Source organism: Rhinopithecus roxellana, chromosome 2 (genome assembly GCF_007565055.1).
Source record: "Rhinopithecus roxellana isolate Shanxi Qingling chromosome 2, ASM756505v1, whole genome shotgun sequence".
Classification (NCBI taxonomy): Eukaryota; Metazoa; Chordata; class Mammalia; order Primates; family Cercopithecidae; genus Rhinopithecus; species Rhinopithecus roxellana.
In genome coordinates this window covers 161,414,312-161,433,801 of record NC_044550.1, presented here as the reverse complement: position 1 = coordinate 161,433,801, position 19,490 = coordinate 161,414,312, and the positions used below count along the sequence as shown (strand labels likewise).

General features: G+C 42.6%; 1 protein-coding gene across 1 annotated transcript in view; it reads left to right on the top strand.

The window, feature by feature from the left end:
- Positions 1-269: 269 nt before the first annotated feature.
- Positions 270-19,490, top strand: part of CD38 (CD38 molecule) — an 86,302-nt gene continuing 67,081 nt past the window's right edge. Inside the window, exon 1 of the mRNA XM_010358123.2 lies at positions 270-805. Coding sequence (XP_010356425.1) covers positions 570-805 — 236 coding nt within the window. The 5' untranslated portion in view covers positions 270-569. The remainder of the gene's footprint in view (positions 806-19,490) is intronic.

Below are 19,490 nucleotides of genomic sequence, written 5' to 3'. Positions count from 1 at the left end.
CCCATGTCATCCCAGATGAACTAAATTTGAACCCGGAGCTTAGCCACTGATGCCAGTTGAGAGAAGGAGTCAGACTTAAGTTGAGTCTTCAGTCTTTAAAGGTGGTTGACCAGGCATTTGTCAGAGTTAAGAAGAAGACGTAGGACACCCTTTTCCAGGCAGAGGGCATTGTGTGCACACAGGTGTAGAAGCGGGCAGCCCGCCCTCATGCGTTCCAGGAAGCAAATGTGGCTCAGGTGTAAAGTGCCCGGTTGATGAAGGGAGTTAGGGGAGGGAGTATAAGGATGTACTGTCTGCCCCGTTAGGACAACTGCAGAGGATTAAGGGGGCTATTTCTCCCTAGAGGTGGAGTGGGTGGGTCACTGCACAGGAGCCTTGGTCTTTTAAACTCTTATTGGTGTAACCAGCCACTGAACTCTGAGGCAACGGGTTGGGGGTGGGAAGGGAAACATAGAAAAGGCAAGTGAAAGAGAAGGGGAGGTGCAGTTTCAGAACCCAGCCAGCCTTTCTTTTGCTGCCTAGCCTCACGCCGGCCTCATCTTCGCCCAACCGACCCCACCTGGAGCCCTATGGCCAACTGCGAGTTCAGTCCGGTGTCCGGGGACAAACCCTGCTGCCGGCTCTCTAGGAGAGCCCAACTCTGTATTGGCGTCTGTCTCCTGGTCCTCCTGATCCTCGGCGTGGTGGTCGCGGTGGTCGTCCTGAGGTGGCGCCAGCAGTGGAGCGGGTCGGGCACAACCAGCCGCTTTCCTGAGACCGTCCTGGCACGATGCGTCAAGTACACTGAAATCCATCCTGAGATGAGGTGGGTTGGTGACTAATGCGCACCGGTGGGCACTGCGGGGACAGCAGGGCCTGGCGCGCGGGGGAGCGGCCCAGATCGCCCGGAACCGGGCATGTTCCGTGGCGGGTCAGCCGACAGTCCGCCGGGTGGTGCTGAGTAGGGAGTCCCGGGCTCGGGGCTCCGCGGGCCGCTTGCAGGACCAGCTGGCCTTGGCATCGAGCGTGCCCACGGAGGGGAGGGGGGCGCTGCTCGGTGGCTCTGCTGCGTAGCCGGTGAACACCAGGCACCGATGCCTGCCTTCTGGGCAAGGTGCCCTGAGCCCAGCCCCTCGCCGGGCTGCAGCCCACCCTCGGCACGCTCAGCCCCGCTTCACCGCTTTAGGGACAGAAAATAACACGCAGACGCAGGAGGTCGCTGACATCTTCAACTTTTTCTGCGGTGTCCGCCCGCTGTCTCTGACCCGAAAGTGCCCGGACGGTTGCAAAGGACACTTGATTGTGGCTTGCAAAGCCTGTGGTCGGAGAGGAGGGTGTAGAAGGGCTAAACCACGGAAGTTAGTTTTATTCATTTACATAAAACAGCATACCGATTCTTTTTGCGCGGGCTGAAATACATGTGACCAGAGAAGTAATTAACAAAACAATGTCAGCTTCTAAAAACTGAGACATTACTTATATGATAAGGCGCAGCAACTCGGTGAATCTGTACAAACCTTGGAAAAAAACCACCACATGGGACCTTCCAGTTTTCTCATGCTTCTTCCCAGCTACTAACCTCTCCTAAAGGGAACTGCTTTTTAGATTTGATTCCCAGGGCTTGCTTTCACAGGCAGGACTCATTTTCATTTCTTGTAAAACAGAACAAGCCGGGATGGCAGGCAGGGGGAGCTGCTACTTTACGCTGTGTGCTTGTGATAGCAAAATCCCGCATTTAAGCAATCCCAGGAAATGAGCGAACAGACCTCTTTCGCCTCCCCGAGCACACGCTACGGTTCCGGTTGCAAAATGTTCGCCTTCTGGGATTCCCAGCGTCCCGTTAGTTGTTCTATTTACACATCATTAGATACTTAATGGAGAGAGACACTAGAAGTTGAGGCGTTCCTCCAGGCTGGATTGTAAAGTATGAAGTGAAATCCAAAATGAAATGGTAATGTCAGAAAGCAACCTCATGCCAAAAAAAAAAAGGAAACTAGCACTGGACACTGGTCTTGAAGATCTTTCAATGTGAATACATATAGATTTATCTCATTTCTTTTAACAGCCCATTGTATTTCATAAACTAGATGCAACCATTTCCTATTGACAGGAAATTAGCTTGTCTCCAATTTTTCAATCCCACTTATCCAACAAGTACCTGTTGAGCACACACTCTGTTCCAGGCAGTGATCTAGCTACTGATGACACGAGTGAATGACAAAGTTCTCGCTCACGAAATTTTCACCTTAGTTGGGAGAAACACGATGTAATGAAAATCTTCATACATATATTGTGTGTACATATGGGAGTATTTCTGTAGGATAGATTTCTAGTGATGAAATTGCTGAGTAAAAGGGAGAATTAGGCTTATTTTAAGTTTTGATTTTTCCAAATTCCAGGTATTCCAAATATCCTCCAAAATAGTTGTGCCATTTTACTCTCCCATCATCAGTCTGTCAGAGGGGATGCTTTCCCACAATCTCAATGCTGCATATTTTCAACTTTTTTACTTAAGAGAAAAAAAAGCACCTAATTGGTCCCTCAGTATCAGTGAGTCTAAGCATCTTGTATATGTTTATTTGCCATTTATATTTTTTTCTATGATTTTCCTGTCCAGATACTTGATACTTTCTATTGAGCTGCTTATTTATTTCTTCTTGTCGGAGCTTTTTATATATTTTAGATAATATTCACACACACACACACACACAGTCTTAGAGCCACATCCCTGAAATCTTGACCTTGTGAACATGTTTTACTGGCAGCACTCTAGACTCGATCATTGCCTTGAGACTATTTCTTATTGTGATATTCTTTGGAAAGACTAGGAATGACAGTTTTATTTTCAAACCCAACAAATCCTCGCATGGAAATGTTTACTTTTGATTCTGCTTTAAAAATATATAGAATTATTTTCTCTCTTTCTGTACCTTATCAGACACAGCTAAAAGAAGTGAGTTGGGCCAGGCACTGTGGCTTATGCCTGTAATCCCAGCACTTTGGGAGGCTGAGGCGGGTGGATCACTTAAGGTGTACTACTTAAGGTGTACAAGAGTACACCTTAAGAGTACACCAGGAGTACAAGACCAGCTGGGCCAACATGCTGAATCCCCATCTCTACTAAAAATACAAAATTAGCCAGGTGTTGTGCATGCCTGTAATCCCAGCTACTCTGGAGGCTGAGGTGGGAGGATCGCTTGAACGCAGGAGGAAGAGGTAGCAGCAGCAGCGAGCCGCGATTGCACCGCTGCTCTCCAGCCTGGGCGAGAAAGCAAGACTCCATCTCAAAAAACAAAACAAAACAAATTCAAAAAAAGAAGTGAGTTGGTACTTTCAACATTCTGCCTGGAAATCTCTTTACCAAACCTGTAAGATCATTAGGTATATTTTCTGCTCTCTGTGTTGTGACAGGTGACAGTGTTACCAAACTTTCTACCAAGACATAATACAGGCTGCCTTTCTTCTACTTGCTAACAACAATTTTCCCCAAGTCCATCTTGCCTGCGTTAACGGTCTCCTTTAGACCTCTCCTCTCCTGCCTGTCACACAGTCCTAGTACTAATGCCACAGTATAGTAGTAAAGGTCTCCAGAGAAACAAAATTTATATAACATAATGTAAATATATTAATAGAAAGAGATTTTAAGAAATTGGCTTATATCATTGTGAAGTCTGGCAAGCCCCAAATCTGCTGGACAGACCAGGAGCCTGGAGACAGGAAAGAGTTGATGTTGCAGCTGGTGACCAAAGGGAGTCTCTGGCAGATTCCCTTTTACTCCTGGGACCTCAGTCTTTCTCTTAAGGCCTTCAACTGATTAGGTGAGGCCCACCACATCATGAAGGGTAATGTGCTTCACACCTGAGTCTCCTGACTTAAAATCTAAAAAATACCTTCACATCACAACCAGATGTGTTGACCAAATATCTGGATACCATGGCTGAGGTGAATTGCCACTTAAAATTAATCATCACATACATGTTTTAAGGTTTTGTTACACAGGACCTCACTTCCAAGTATCACTTTCTGTTTTGGTCATCAGTTGCTGCATAATAAACCACCACCCTAAAATTTAGTGACTTAAAACAATCATTTGTTGTCTGTCATGGTTCTGTAGTTTGACTGGCATCAGGTGAGTGGCCTGTTTCACTTGGTGTCAGCTGGGGGTGTAGGCATCTGCAAAATTGTCTTGGCAGGAACATCCAAGATGTCCCACTTACACGATGGCTCCTGGGCTGGCCAGGCCTCCCTTCCTTTCTGTGTTGCCACAGGGACTCTCTCTATTCATGCGGACTCTCCATATGGTCTCTCCCTGGTGTAGTTGAATTTCTTCAAAGTTTCTAAACTCTCAAAAGTGGAGCCTGGCAGGCCCTCTCAAAGCTTCAGATCCACAACTGGCACAGCTTCCCTTACACAGATTCTATAGGTTAAAACAACCTCCAGCCCAGCCCAGATTCAAAAGAAGGAGAAACAAACTCTACCCCTCCATGGAGGAAGTAACAAAAACAATGTAGATAGCTTTTACCCTTCACATCTGGATTCATTAGCTTTTCTCTTTTCATTTTCTTCTGGTCTTTCTTTTGTCTGTTACTGCTCTATTTTATTACCTTTTATCAGTTAGCTTTTAAGGTGATAAAAATCTAATACATGCCTCTAGGAATGCCTTCTTGAACCTAGGGACTTTTGTTTAGTGATATATCTTGAGGGCTAGAACAGTGCCTGAAATATAATAGGCATTAAATATTTAGCTGAATTAAATGAATGGTATATGTGCCAGGGTATTAAAAGTAACAAAGTCATAATAAATATACCTCCCCAGTGAACTATTTAATACCATTACTCCCCAAACCCTCAATTTCTGTCTTGAGCACAGAAACTATTAATTTTTCCTTTGTATAATAGCTCCTTAGTATTTCTTTAGAGGTTATAGCACTTTATCTTCCTCACTGTTCCTTTTCCTTGGTTGTCCTTTTCCAAAAATCTCTCACCCTCACAAAACTCACTTTCTGCCAGTTTTTTAGTGTGGGTAGATAAGTATTGAAGCTTGTTCTTGGCGTTACCAGGTCGGTTCTTTGAGTTGACCCGGGGGCATTACATGCAGAATATTCCTGAACAGATCACCCCTGGTTCTGCTGTCTCAAGAACAAGAGCTACCTTCTGACCAAGATGGCTCTGGGTACATGAGACCTGGAAGACATGGCCAAGACTCAACAAAGCATTTGCTGAGTGTCAGCGCTGACAGCATCTCGGTATTGTGGGAGGGAGCCTAGTGTCTGGGTGATAGTCAGGACCCAGGTGATGTCAGGGGTGGGGTGGGGCATGCAGGAGGGAATGGAGAGCCACTACCTAGGGGAAGCTGGGCCTTTAGGAAGATATTCAGAGAGTGTTACTTTAGTTCCACTAATCTCCTCACCTGGGTGAAAACCAGCCCTCTCCATGGATGATGGTGAGGGTTGATGATAGCTGCAGACTGCTCGTGGTCTAGGCAAGCATTCAGGGATGGGAGCAGGCATTTCTGAGAGCTCCCCTTATACCTGCTCCAAGACGAGGTGGGGGCCCCATGGGGAGGGACTATTTTATTCACTTCTGCATCTCCAGTTGTCTAACACATTGCTTATCACCTTATAGTCTCTTAATAGAAGCTTGCTAAATTGAGCTGCCTTGAGTCCACATCATGCTGGTTGAACATAAATAGAAATTGTGGGAGACTTAATCAGAGAAAATCTTTCATCTGTCTTACCTTATCTTCTAATAATCACTTCTATGCCCACAAAGATTATCTTTTCTGATTCATGTTCATGTCGATTTCTTTTTTATTTAACTTCCTCTTCAAAATTTCTGGCAGGATTTCTTAGGAGCCAGTTCTCCATTTTTACTTTCCCATGCCTCCCACTTTAATGACTGTAGGATTTTCTTAGCGTCTACTCACCAAAACTTATTAGTACAAAATGTGCAAAATAGCAAATTTACGCAAACACTTAGCAAATACTTAGCTGTCTGCCTAGTGCTAGGGTGAGGCATGGGAGATTCACAAATGAAGAAACACAAGCATTGATCTCCAGGATCGTGCAGTGGGAAGTATGGGGAGGACCAACCTGGGAACAGAGCAATGCAGCACCAAGTGATCTGTAATGACAAAGAGGCCTGTACACAGCCAAGATGTCAATGAGGAAGGAGCCATAGCTTCTGTGCAGTTAGTGCTGTGCTAGATTCTGCAGGGATATAAGAGCTGTACCCCTATCAAACAAGAAAGACTATGTGAATTGCTGAATACATGAGCGGAGTGTCAGCACGACACCATGGAGATGCAGATGTGCCCCATGTGGTGGGGCAGACTCAGGAAGCACTTTATGAAAGAAATAGCATTTCAGGTCTTCCTTTAAAGGTAGAATTTCAACAAGAGGGTGCTCTGAAGAGCGTGTACTACTCTGTTGGAGAGAATCCTGGGGGTCAGATAAGATGCTACTGCCAGGGAAGATGGACCAATTGATTGACCAAACGACCAAACCCTTAAAGGTTTTGGGATCTTGCGGAGGATTCCTGCTGGTGAGAGTGTGTGAACTTCATCTTGGCCTGTCCACACCTGGACCTTCTCAGCACACACGAGAGTACGAGGGTGACCATTTTGCACAGGACAGAATTCCAGCATGTTTGCCCCCTGGAGTGATGGAATGGCCACGTGCTCACCATCAGTGTCCCCACTGAGACCATGAGATTCATTAGAGCACTGGAAAGCATCATGCTCACCTGTGCTTCTCAATGCTTAGTGTTATGATTGAAGGCTTCCTTCAGTCCTACCTTTTGTTCTGGGGTTCTAAGAATCTCAGGTGCAGGCCAGGCACGGGGACTCACATCTGTAATCCCAGCACTTTGGGAGGCCGAGGCGGGTGGATCACGAGGTCAGGAGATTGAGACCATCCTGGCAAACATGGTGAAACCCAGTCTCTACTAAAAATACAAAAATTAGCCAGGCATGGGTTGTGTGCACCTGTAGTCCCACCTACTCAGGAGGCTGAGGCAGGAGAATCACTTGAACCTGGGAGGTGGACGTTGCAGTGAGCCAAGATCATGCCACTGCACTCCAGCCTGGGTGACAGAGCAAGACTCTTATCTTAAAAAAAAAAAAAAAGAATAAGTGCACCTGGGACAGATTGAATGCGGAAGGGGAAGGCCTTCGAGGTGTGGGGCCTGGGTGCTGCTGTGGTTACAAACGGGGAAGTGAGACCATAAGCCTGACTTGTGGAAGGAAAGGTGGAGTACTTATGCAAATTAGCTGATTCTACGGGCTTAGGGTGCTACCACCACAATATCAGGGAGAATACACTCAGGGAATAGAATCTTCTGGAAGCAAAAGCTATTTGGAAGCCCCCAAAGTGGATGAAAAAGCTGAGTGGGAAACAACAGAGATTTCAGGAGAGGGAGAAGAAGATACCTACTTCTGTGCCTTTTGGCCTCGTGTTTTGCTTCAGACATTGTTCCCAGGAAGGTCAGTGGAACCCACTGCTCAAGACACACACTTGCTCCTTGTTCTGGTGTCATAATAGCTGCAAGAAGTGGTGGTGTTTACCCCTGAGAACAATTTTTTTTTTTTTTTTTATCATCACAATGAACACTCATGGGTTCTCTGCTTCCTCCTTTCCTCTTTGTCTTAGGACTCTTGAAAAACAGCTGCCAAATGTCAGTTTAGATATTTTGGAGGGAAAAAAGTTGAGAATCAATATTTACGGGTTGCCTGCAACGTACTGAAATTACATAGTTGGTTCTTTTCAAACTTTCTCCTAATCCTGTCAGGAAAGTCCCAGGAACCACATTTTAGGGTTGGGGAAATGAACCCTGACTTGGTGATACGCTATAGTCCGGCTGGCTATGCAATTTATGGAGCTTAGTGCAGAATGGAAATGTGGGACTCATTTTTCAAAAAGCAGGAAACAGCTTTTCCTTTCTTTCAGGGTCTTTTCCTCCAATTGCCCTGGTGGTGTTTGGTTGCTATTTAATGTTGAGCCCCTTTGAGCACAGTGTGTCCCAAATTGGTGGGTTCTTGGCCTCAGTGACTTCAAGAATGAAGCCAAAGACGCTCGCAGTGAGTGTTACAGTTTTTAAATATGGTGTGTCCAGAGTGTTCCTTCAGACGTTCAGATGTGTCTGGAGCTTCTTCCTTCTGGCGGGTTCCGGGACTCGCTGTCAGGAGTGAAGCTGCAGACTGTCATGGTGAGTGTTACAGTTCTTAAAGGCAGCGTATCTGGAGTTGTTCGTTATTCCCAGTGGGTTTGTGGTCTCGCTGGCTTCAGGAGTGAAGTTGCAGACCCTCGGGGTGAGTGCTACAGCTCATAAAAGCCACGTGGACCCACAAAGTGAGCAGCAACAAGACTTATCGCAAAGAGCAAAAGAATAAACCTTCCACCGCACAGAAAAGGACTCAAACGGGTTGCCATAGGTTGGCAGGGGCAGCCTGCTTTTATTCCCTTATCTGGCCCCACCCACATCCTGCTGATTGGTCCATTTTACAGAGAGCTGATTGGTCTAATTTACAGAGAGCTGATTGCTCCATTTTGACAGAGTGCTGATTGGTGCATTTACAATCCTTGAGCTAGACAGAGTCACAGAGTGCTAGTTAGCTAGATACAGAATTAGCTAGATACAGAGTACCGATTGGTGTATTTACAAACCTTGAGCTAGACACAGAGTGCTGATTGGTGTATTTACAAACCCTGAGCTAGACACAGAGTGCTGATTGGTGCACATACAATCCTCCGGCTAGATATAAAAGTTCTCCAAGTCCCCATCTGGTTCAGGAGCCCAGCTGGCTTCACCTAGTGGATCCTCCACTAGGGCTGCAGGCGGAGATGCCGCCAGTCTCCAGTTGCGCCTGCTCTCCTCGGCCCTTGGGCTGTCAATGGGACCCCGCGCCACTGAGCAGCGGGGAGCGACCGCCTGAAGCTCAGGCCTCGGTGGGGAGCCCACCACAGGGGGAGGAGGTCAGCCATGGCTGGCTGCAGTTCCAGAGCCCTGCCCCGCCGGGAGGCAGCTAAGGCCCTGTGACAATTTGAGTGCGGCGCCGGCAGACCGGCACTGCTGGGGGACCCAGCGCAACCTCCGCAGCTGCTGGCCCGGGTGCTAAGCCCCTCACTGTCCTGGGCTGGCCCAGCCGCTCCGTGTGCGGGGCCCGCGGAGCCTGCCCCCGCACCAGCGCCCGCCGGAACTCGCACTGGCCCGCGAGGGCCGTTCGCAGCCCTGGTTCCCACCTGCGCCTCTCCCTCCACACTTCCCCAGAAGCAGAGGGAGGCAGCTTCGGCCTCAGCCAGCCCAGAGAGGGGCGCCCACGCGTGGCAGGCTGAAGGGCTCAAGCACCGCCAGAGTGGACGCGGAGGCCGAGGAGGCGCTGAGAGGGAGGGCTGCTAGCACTTTGTCTCCTCTCAACAGGGATACTTGCAGGGACAGGGTGTCTGCTCCTTGTTCTGTAGACCTCAAAGGTGAGTCCTGAGGCTTCAGGGTCACTGGCCTCCTTTTAGGGAGCCACAACGCCTTGTCTTTGTACTTCGGGAATGTTTACGAATCTCTGCAGGTAAAGCAGCAGAATGCCATGTCCTCTCCTAGTTGCCAGGACGTGTTCCTTGTGGTATGATTGCCTGGTCTGTCCTGCAGACCCTGACTGAGTAACAGATGAAAGGAATACTCAGACACAGATATGCAGTGAAAGAGCGGCTAGGGGACTGCCGAAGAATCAGCAGTCTTGATAAACTGGAGCTGCTCGCTTTTATTCAGTACAGACATAATGCGGAAAGCCTGGAGCCAACTCGGTCTGTGGGTAATTAACATGGTTGTTCCCCCTTGCAGGGAGCAGTCTCGCCCGAGGGTGACCAAAGGTCTGTTTCTGGAAGTAAACAAGCTTACGTATACAAACTCTCCTACATTCCCTTCCTTGTACCTACTCCTCGCCCTCTGCCTCAGGGTAAGAGAACAGCTGCCTTCAGCTTATTCTCCCCAGAAGCTTTGCAGAGCCTTCTGACCTTTCAAAAGGTCTGCTTCTTTCCCATAGCTTCTCCCACCACTCTGAACCGATCTCCTATATTTGATCCCACGTGTTTAACAATCACTTCTTGGAGCTGGGTCAGGAAGTATGCAGCATGCACCTGGCACTCCTAATACTGTGCCCATTATGGGCATTGCTGATTGTTCAGAGCATGTTGGATGAGCCTGAGTCAGCCTCAGAATCTTCACCCAGCGCACCATGGAGATGCTACCAGTTGGTTGGCATTGCTCTGAGAGGTGACATTTCTTTTTGATTCTGTGTTAGAATCATGTTTGTCATCCGAGACAGGGAAACCTAACACATTATCCGCCCCCAGGAAGATCCCATCATCATTCCATGCACCGTCAGTCCTGGGAGCTTACTTTAAAAAAAGTTACTGACACATGAACGCAGGTCCCCAAACAGAGGGGCGGCAGGATGAGGAGCCAGATGAAGAGAGTCAGGGGCCTGGGGCTGCTTGGCTTGGATGAATCTGATGGGAGGTGGGGTGCATCCAAGTGTCCTCTGCTGATGAAGAACAGACTTGTTGCAAGGGGGTAGGTGTGTGCTGTGTAAACACACATCAGAATCAGGACCTCAAATAGTAAATTTGAGGCAAGAATAACAACTGAATTTGCCCAGCTCATCACAATTTAAAATCAGTTTTCAAAAAGTTAAGAGCATGGCTTTCATAGCATGCAGAATCAACACACATCTAAGATTTATTTACTGATTTGTGAAAGAATCAGCAAGATGACAAACTTAGTTCAAAGAATATCTTGAGGCACTGAGTAGATATAAAACTGATTAATGTTTCTCGGGGCAATAAAAAGTCATAAACTTTGGGGATTTCTTTTTTATCAGACAGAAATTATTTGCATCCTTAACAGAAAAGATCTCCAAGTTACCATCTAACTTCATAAGGTTTGAGTTATTAATCCATGGTAAATAGAAAAGACAAACAAATATATGGTTTACCAGATAATTAAATAATTCTTGGTAAACCTGGCAAACAGTGCCCCAGTGTGACTCTGAAAAGACATGCCTGCCCATCTTTTTGCCTTATTTCCATGTTTTAGGTATTTTTGTAACATATTTATTCAATAAATATATATTGAGCTCCTATGATGCCCCAGGAACTCTTTTAGATCCTGGAGATATAGCAGTTAACAAAACAGATGAAATTCTTGCTCACATGGAACTTATATTCTAGTAGGGGAGACAGACATTGAGTGAAACAGAAGAATACATCGTATGGCAGATGGTGGAAAGTGTTAAAAAGAGTACTGTGTGGTGTTTACAATTTACCCATTTATGAAGGAATCTGCAAGATGATAAACTCAGTTCAAAGAACATTTTGAGGCACTGAGCAGATTTAAAAGTGGTTAGTTTCTCAGGGCGACAAAAACCCATAAACTTTGGGGATTTCTTTTTTAGGTATGGTAGTAAAATAAAGAAGATGCTATGATTTGCACATTTGTCCCCTCCAAAACTCATGTTGAAATGTAATCCCAAAAGTGGCAGGATGAGAGATTGGCCCTTTAGGAGGTGATTGGGTCATGAGAGATCTGCCCTCATGATTGGATTAATCCATTCATGGAATGCTGATTAATATGCTAATGGGTTAATGGATTGGGTTATCATTGGAATGAAATGGCAGGCTTTACAAGGAGACGAAAATGGACTTGAGCTAGGATGCTTACCCTCCTCACCGTGTGATGCCCTGCCCTGCCTCAGGACTCTGAACAGTTCTGGTAAGCAAGAAGGCTGTCACCAGATGTGCCCCCTAAACCCTGGACTTTTTGGGCTCCATAACTTTAAGGAATAAATTCATTTTTAAAATAAATTACCCAGCTTCAGGTATTCTGCTATAAGCAACAGACAGAGACTAAGACAGAAGGCTTTACTGGAAGGTGGCATTTTAGCAAAGACCTAAAGAAAGAAGGAGAGCAAAACATAGAAATATCTGGGGAGAACATCCTAGGTAAAAGGAACAGCATGTGCAAAGGCCCTGAAAAGCAGCAAGCCAGCCAGTGTGTTTGGAGCGTTCTCTTATGGAAAAGTTCAAAGATATGTAAAACTGGGGCTAATAATACAATTAACCCCTACTTACCCATTACCCAACTTCAACAACTATCAACATTCTGCTGTTGTTATTTCACCTATTTACCCATTTTTTAAAAAGTGTACTTTAAAGCAAATTCCAGGGTTTATATAATTTTGTCTGTAAATCTTTCAGTCTGTATCTCTAATTCTTTCAGTCTGTAAATCTTTCAGTCTGTATCCCTAAAAAGAACATTAAAAAACACAACTATCATACCATCCTACCTGACACAACTGAGTAATTTTTCATATCAGACAATATTGATCATGTTTAATTTTCCATGATTTTCTTTAAAATGTAGTTTTATAACTGATTTGTTCTAATCAAGATTTGCACATTGCATTAAAAATATATGTATCTTACATTTCCTTTAATTTACAACCATTTCCCTCCCCCATTTAAGAATGCATATTAATTTATTAAACAGAGTGGGCAATTCATCTTGCAGAATTTCCCACCTTCTGGGTTTGGCCAATTACATCCTTGTGGTGTTATTTAAAATCCTCCTCTATTCCCTTTATTATCTGTTGACTGAGAGCTTGGCCAATCAGAATCACTTGAACGAGCTGATTACACCCCCTCTTTCTGAAATGTTTTGTTCCCTTGAGTCTGTACACACTGTTGACTTCCAAATTTATATCTCTAGCCCAGACCTCTCTCCAGTACTTCTGCTTGCTACTGTGTTTTTCATAACTTTCTGATTTTTTTTAGTATCCAATGCTAGAAAATATGTCCATTTGGAGAAAGAGACAAATAAATTATGAGCTCATATTGATAATTTCATTTCAAAGTAAAGGGCACAGAGTTTTTATTTAACATTTTAATTTTATGCTTGTTTCTCTTTTACACTGAAAATCTTAGTTCCCAATGACGTTAATGTAATTATGTATTTACTTCCCATATATATGTTGTATATAATTGTTTTATATATACATAGGTGTATATATACTATTGCTAATGAAATGTCTACTGAATGGTGTAAGTTTTCTCTGTGGTTCTTTTGGTCCTTGGGGTACAGGACTTATCCCAGTAGTGATGTGTAGTCAAAATACTATGTAACAGTGTCTGGTACCTTAATTAAAGGATCTCTCTGTCTGCTGCATTGAGAACAGATGGTAGCAGGACAAGGACATCAGCCTGGAAGCCATTTGGAAGCTCTTTAGTAATTCAGATAAGAGATGATTTTGGCTTGGATGGTGATGGATGATGTTGAGAAGTGGGTGGATTCTGGATACATTTTGAAGGTAGATCCCATGTGATTTGCCATGGGTTAATATATGGAATGTGAGAGAAAAAGAAGAAACAACAATGCTTCCAAGATTTTGGGACAGAGGTGCTGAAAAAAATAAATGTCCATTTATCAGAAAGAGAAAGACTGTGGTAAAGCAAGTTGGGAAGGAAGCAGCAGCTCGGTTTTCCACATTCAGTAACCCTCCCTTATCTAGGGTTTCACTTTCTGCAGTTTCAGTTATCCATGGCCAGCCACGGTGTGAAAATATTAAATGGAATATTCCAGAAATAAACAAGTCATAAGTTTTATATTGAGCCCTCTTCTGAGTTAGCATGATGAAATCTCATGATATTCCACTCTCTTCTGCCCTGAATGTGAATCATCCCTTTGTCCAGCATATCCATGCTGCATATTTTACCGGCCTGTTACTTGCTTAGTATCCATCTCAGTTATCAGATTGAAAAAGCAGTACATATACACAGGGTTTATATGTACTATCTGCAGTTTCAGGCATCACTGAGGGGCTCGGAACATAACCCTGGCAGATAAGGGAGACTACTGTTTTAGTGGAGATGTTGATCAGAAGACTGGTTCATATGAGTATGGGGGTCCTGGAAAGAGGTCTGGGCTGGAGATATAAATCTGGAAGTCAACAGTGTATGCAGACACAAGGAAAGAAAACATTTCAGAAAGAGGGGGTATAATCAGCTCATTCAAGTGATGCTGATTGGCCGAGTAAGATGAAGATTGGAAATTGACCAATGGATTGGTGACTTGACAAGGTCAGTTTGGAAGGAGTGGTAGTGATGAAAGCCTATGTGGAACAAATTCAAGAAAAAAACAAATGAGAAGAGAGAGGAATTAGAGAGTGTTGTGCATAGACAACTCTTGCAAGAGGTTTTGGTGACCAGGAGAACAGCAATACAAGTGAAGTAGTGGCTGGATGTTTTCCAAAACATGCAACTTAGTTTTCATAGAAAAGAAATGGTTTTTCTGTTCCTACTTATTCAGTTTTGTGCACAATTTAATTAAATTATATAAGTAAAAACCACAAGCATGAACATGTTTATAAACAGGTAAATAAATAACAAAGTAGATAGAAACAAAAATTCTCAGGTGTGCAAAAGAGTAGTTTATTAGCTGTGTAGAAGATAGAAAACTTGCTTTTATAGAGGGAATGAATAGTGTTGATTAGTGTAGTGAGTCAGTTAAATAGGTATCAGTTGAATTTTTTGAGGCAATAAGTACATTTAGAATTGGCTGGGTGTTATTCTTGCCATTAAAGGAAACTCTTAAAAATAGATCAGGTCAGAAAACCACAAAGACAGTTTTCTTAAATAAGGGGGTGGTGGAAAAAAATGGATGTAAGATGCTGAGAAAAAAACAGGAAACTCAACAATAGGTGAAATCAAGAGTTAGTTTCGTGTGTGTATGTGTGTGTGTATTTTACAGAAAGGGGCTGAAAGGGGAGGAATGGTTATATTCACAGATTTTTGTAGCTGATCTTAGTAGGGAATAGGAGATTATCTTTTTTCAGCAAAATATTACCAGCAAATGTCTATTCTGGAAAAAGAGGATAAGAATCTTGTATTTAAAGACCAAAAAGGTGAAAACTGAGGTCAGAAATTTAAAGAGTAAATGTAGCAAGATGCTAACATTCTTGTTTCATCTAATAATTCTTCTTTTTAAAAAATTATAAAAGCAAAACATGCCCATTGAAGAACATTTGAATGAATACAAAAGTATAGAAAAGAATGTAAAATCTCGGCTGGGCGCGGTGGCTCAAGCCTGTAAACCCAGCACTTTGGGAGGCCCAGACGGGTGGATCACGAGGTCAGGAGATCGAGACCATCCTGGCTAACAAGGTGAAACCCCATCTCTACTAAAAAAATACAAAAAACTAGCCAGGCGAGGTGGCGGGCGCCTGTAGTCCCAGCTACTCGGGAGGCTGAGGCAGGAGAATGGCGTAAACCCGGGAGGCGGAGCTTGCAGTGAGCTGAGATCCGGCCACTGAACTCCAGCCTGGGCGACAGAGCCAGACTCCGTCTCAAAAAAAAAAAAAAAAAAAAAAAAAAAGAATGTAAAATCTCTTAAGCCTCAAAGTAGAATTCTAAATAGCAGAGAAACCTACAATTTAAAAAAAATAAATGAGATCCGCAAAAGGAAGATATATACCTGCTTAAATGGATGGCCTCAGCATAAGTAGTCTTATAGATACAATTAATTTTTTTCTATTATGTGATATTTTTAAAAACTGCTAAGCTCAGTTGTCTACTCCCTGTTGGAATATATCAAACGTGGTGCATCCACATTGTATACAGTTTTTCTACATTTTTGGTCTTTGGATGTTTTGAAGCAATTAGCAATATTTGATTTGAAGAGACATAAATTTCCCAGGGCATATTTTCCCTGGTCATGATCCATATTTGCCTTGATATTGTCCAAATGTTCATTTTCTTTTATGACTGTCAAGCAAATATTTTAAAGTTATTTGTGAATTTGGCACTTGATAGATGAAATATTGTGAAATTATGAATAAAACTGCTTCATTGATTATCTTGGTTCCTAAGAGAGATAGTTTATGAGTTAAATTATCTCTAGCAGTGTCTAAGTTGGGAGTGATTAAATCTCCTTGGGAATTCTTCAAAGGCAAAGAAGGACTGAAAACACCTTGTTGAAACTGAGAGAGATTTAAAACCACACAAAAATAATCTAAGATTTAGTTCATTGTTCACGTTTTGGGGACTTGCTTTTATGTGTTAATACTTCCAGATAAAATTTTTTCAGAGGTACTTTTGAACCTTAGGATCTGAACATATTAATTTATTTATCTCTGAAAACTGTACACTTTGTATTTCCCAGGTCTGGCTTTCTTCATTTTTCCTACTTGAGGGAACTCCTTTTCCTCCTTCAATATCTTCGTATCCTCCTTCAATGTTTCTCAGTCAATATCTCTTCTCAATTTTTCCTTTTTAAAATTAAAAATGTTAAATTATTAACATTTTAAATACACTGAAGTGTTCATGGAATAGTAGTACAAATACCCATTTACCCACCACACAGAGTTAATAGACAATAAAAATTTGCCGTATTTGTTTTACATCTTTTTTCTAGTTTTTAAAGAAATAACATGTTACAAATAAAATCAAAATACTCTTTCCCCCAATTTCCTTGTCTCCTCTCAAAGAGCCAAATAATGCTACTTGCTTCTCTTGTATCTTTTTAGAAATATTCTCTGCATATATAAGCATATATCCATGTATTTTTCCACACATAGTATCTCTTCCATATCTTACTTTTTTTCATTCTACAATGTATCTTGATGATCAGAGTAGCTTTGTTTCATTCTAATAATTATATAGATTCCACTTTACAAATTACTATACTTTGGACTTGTATCTATGAACATTTAGATTGTTTTAAGCCTTTGGCAACATTACTGACAATGCTGCAATGAAATCCTTCTGTATGTATACATACGTAGATCTGTGTATAAGATAGAATTCTGGAAGTAGAATTGCTAAGTTAAAGCATATGCTGCTTGCAATTTTGAAAAAATTGCCAAACTTCTCTTTACAAGGCAATTATCTTCTTCAGGTAATGAGAACTCCTATTTCTATTTCTCCGTACCCATGCTACACAGAGTATCTTCAAATGTTCTGATCTTTGCCGGTCTGCTAAGAGAATGTTACCTCAGTTTAATCTTTATTTGCATTTACTATGTGTTCTTGCCCTGTAGAGTGAACTTTGCTTTTCCAGCTAACAACATATTTTTGGGATTTTAATGACATCACTTTTGAAATTTACCCCTGCTAACATATAAACTCTAGTTCATCAATTTTAAGTGCTATATGGTATCCTATTGAATGACCATACTACTCACTTATTTATTATTATCTATTTATTAATTAGTCTTTTATCTTTTTTGTCAGTTTTTGCGGGCATGAACAACACTAAAGCATACACGTCTACTTGTGCATATGATTTTTTCCCAGTGTGTTTAATCGAATGACTAAGGTAGAATGACTAAGGTTGTGAGGTGTGCCATCTTCACCTTTACTGGGTATGCTAGTGTGCTGCAGCTGCCGTGATAAAGTACTGCAAGCTGGGTGGCTTCAACAATAGCAGTGTACTGTCTCACAGTTCTGGAGGCTGGAAGTCTAAAATCAAGGTGTCAGGAGGGTCGGTGCCTTCTGAAGGCTGTGAGAGAGAATCTGCGTCATGCCCTCTTCCAAGCTTCTAGTAACCTCAGGCATACCTTGTCTTGTTTATGGTGTTGTCCCAGTGTCTTCATATTGTCTCTCTGTTTGTGTTTGTCTCAATGCCCATATTTCCCCTTTTTATAAGGACCCAGTCATATAGGATTAGGGTTCACCCTAATGATCTCCTCTTAACTTGATCATCTGTAAAATCTTACTTCCAAATAAGGTCATATTCTGAGGTACTGGGGGTTAGGATTTCAACATCCTTTGGAGGGGGGTAAAATTCAATGAATAATAACAAGTATACCAATTAAGATGCTTTTGGCTGCAACTAACAGAACACTCAACTGAAAAGGTTTAAAACATATTTTAAATTTTAAACAAATGTTTTATAGAGATGAGGTCTGACTATGTTGCCCAGGCTGGTCTCAAACCCCTGGCCTCAAGCAATCCTCCCACCTTGGCCTCCCAAAGTGCTGGGATTACAGGCATGAGCCATAGAGGCTGGCCACTTGAAAATGTTGTTGACACACATAACCAGACATCCAGAAGTGGGGTGGTCATAGGGTCAGTTCAGCAGCACAGTGATGGCCGAGGCTGTTCCCTTACACTCTTCCATCTCCCTTGAGTGGCTTTCAGCTTCTTGTCAAAAGATTGCTGCATTATGCCCTCATATACCTGGAACAGAGGGCAGGGAGGGGGGCAAGAGCACACCCCCATTTCAAGTCTCTTTTCATCCCAAAATAACATATTTCCCAGCAGCCCTCTTTCAACCCTCTCTAGGCTTCTCCTTAAATTTCACTGGCCAGAATCGAGCCACACGGTTACCCAAAGCTATAAAAGAGGCTTAAGAAGTGAGAATTTGATATTTTGAATCATAATAGGAGACATGCTTTGCCAATAGGAAAGAAGGGTAAAAAATCTTCTGGAGTGTAGGGAACCAACTGCATCTGCCACATTGCATATGGCCAAATGGTCACCAAATTTGTTATAGCACTTTATTTTCACAAAAGCGGTGTAAAGTCCTCATTGCTATTCATCCTCATTATCATTTGGAATTCTCAAAAAAAAAAGCCCATTTCCTTGTTGTTTTATCTTTTTAATTCCCTGATCATTAACACAAGTAATTACCTTTTTATGTGTTTATTTGTCATTCAGGTCATTCTGTGAAAAGCCTGTTTCTGTCTTGCTTGTTCTTATGTTGAATTGTCTCTTTACACGTTCAGGATTCTAATCTGTCAGTTACGTGGATTGCAAATATAGTCTCCCAGTCTATGGCTTAACTCTTGACTCTATATTTATCATGTCCCTTATTTACTAAAGATTTAAATATGATCAAATTTATGTTTTCTTTTATGGTTGTGCCTTTTGTATCTTATTTAAGAACTGATTTCTTTAATGTGAGATCACAAAAGGGTTATATATACTCTAAAAATGTTAAACGTTTGCTTTTCATAGTTAGATCTTTGATCCACTTGGAATTTTTCTTTGTGTGTGGTGAAATTAGGAACCCCATTTCATTTTCCCCCAGATGGATAGTCAGTTGTGTGAGTGCTGTTCATCAAATAATCCATCCTTTATTGAGGGCTTTCTGATGCCACTTCCACTGCATCTTGTGTTTCTTTATGTATGTCAGTTTATTTCTGGACTCTCCAATCTGTTTTATGGTCTGTTTGTTGCTATACCACTGCCACGTTGTTTAAATTACTAATGCTTTGATATCCAGTAGGGGATGTCTGCTTTCTGTTACTGGAGATAAATTTACATTTTTAAGAAGTTTATATAAATGGAATACGTATCATGTACTCTTTTGTGTCTGAGTTGTATGTCTTTGTCATGATGTTTTTGTGATTCATCCATGTTGTTGTATGTATTAATAGCTTGTTCCTTTTTACTATTGAGTCTATTGTGTGTATATATCACAATTTGTTTATCTATTTACCTGTTGATAGACATTTGGCTTGTATT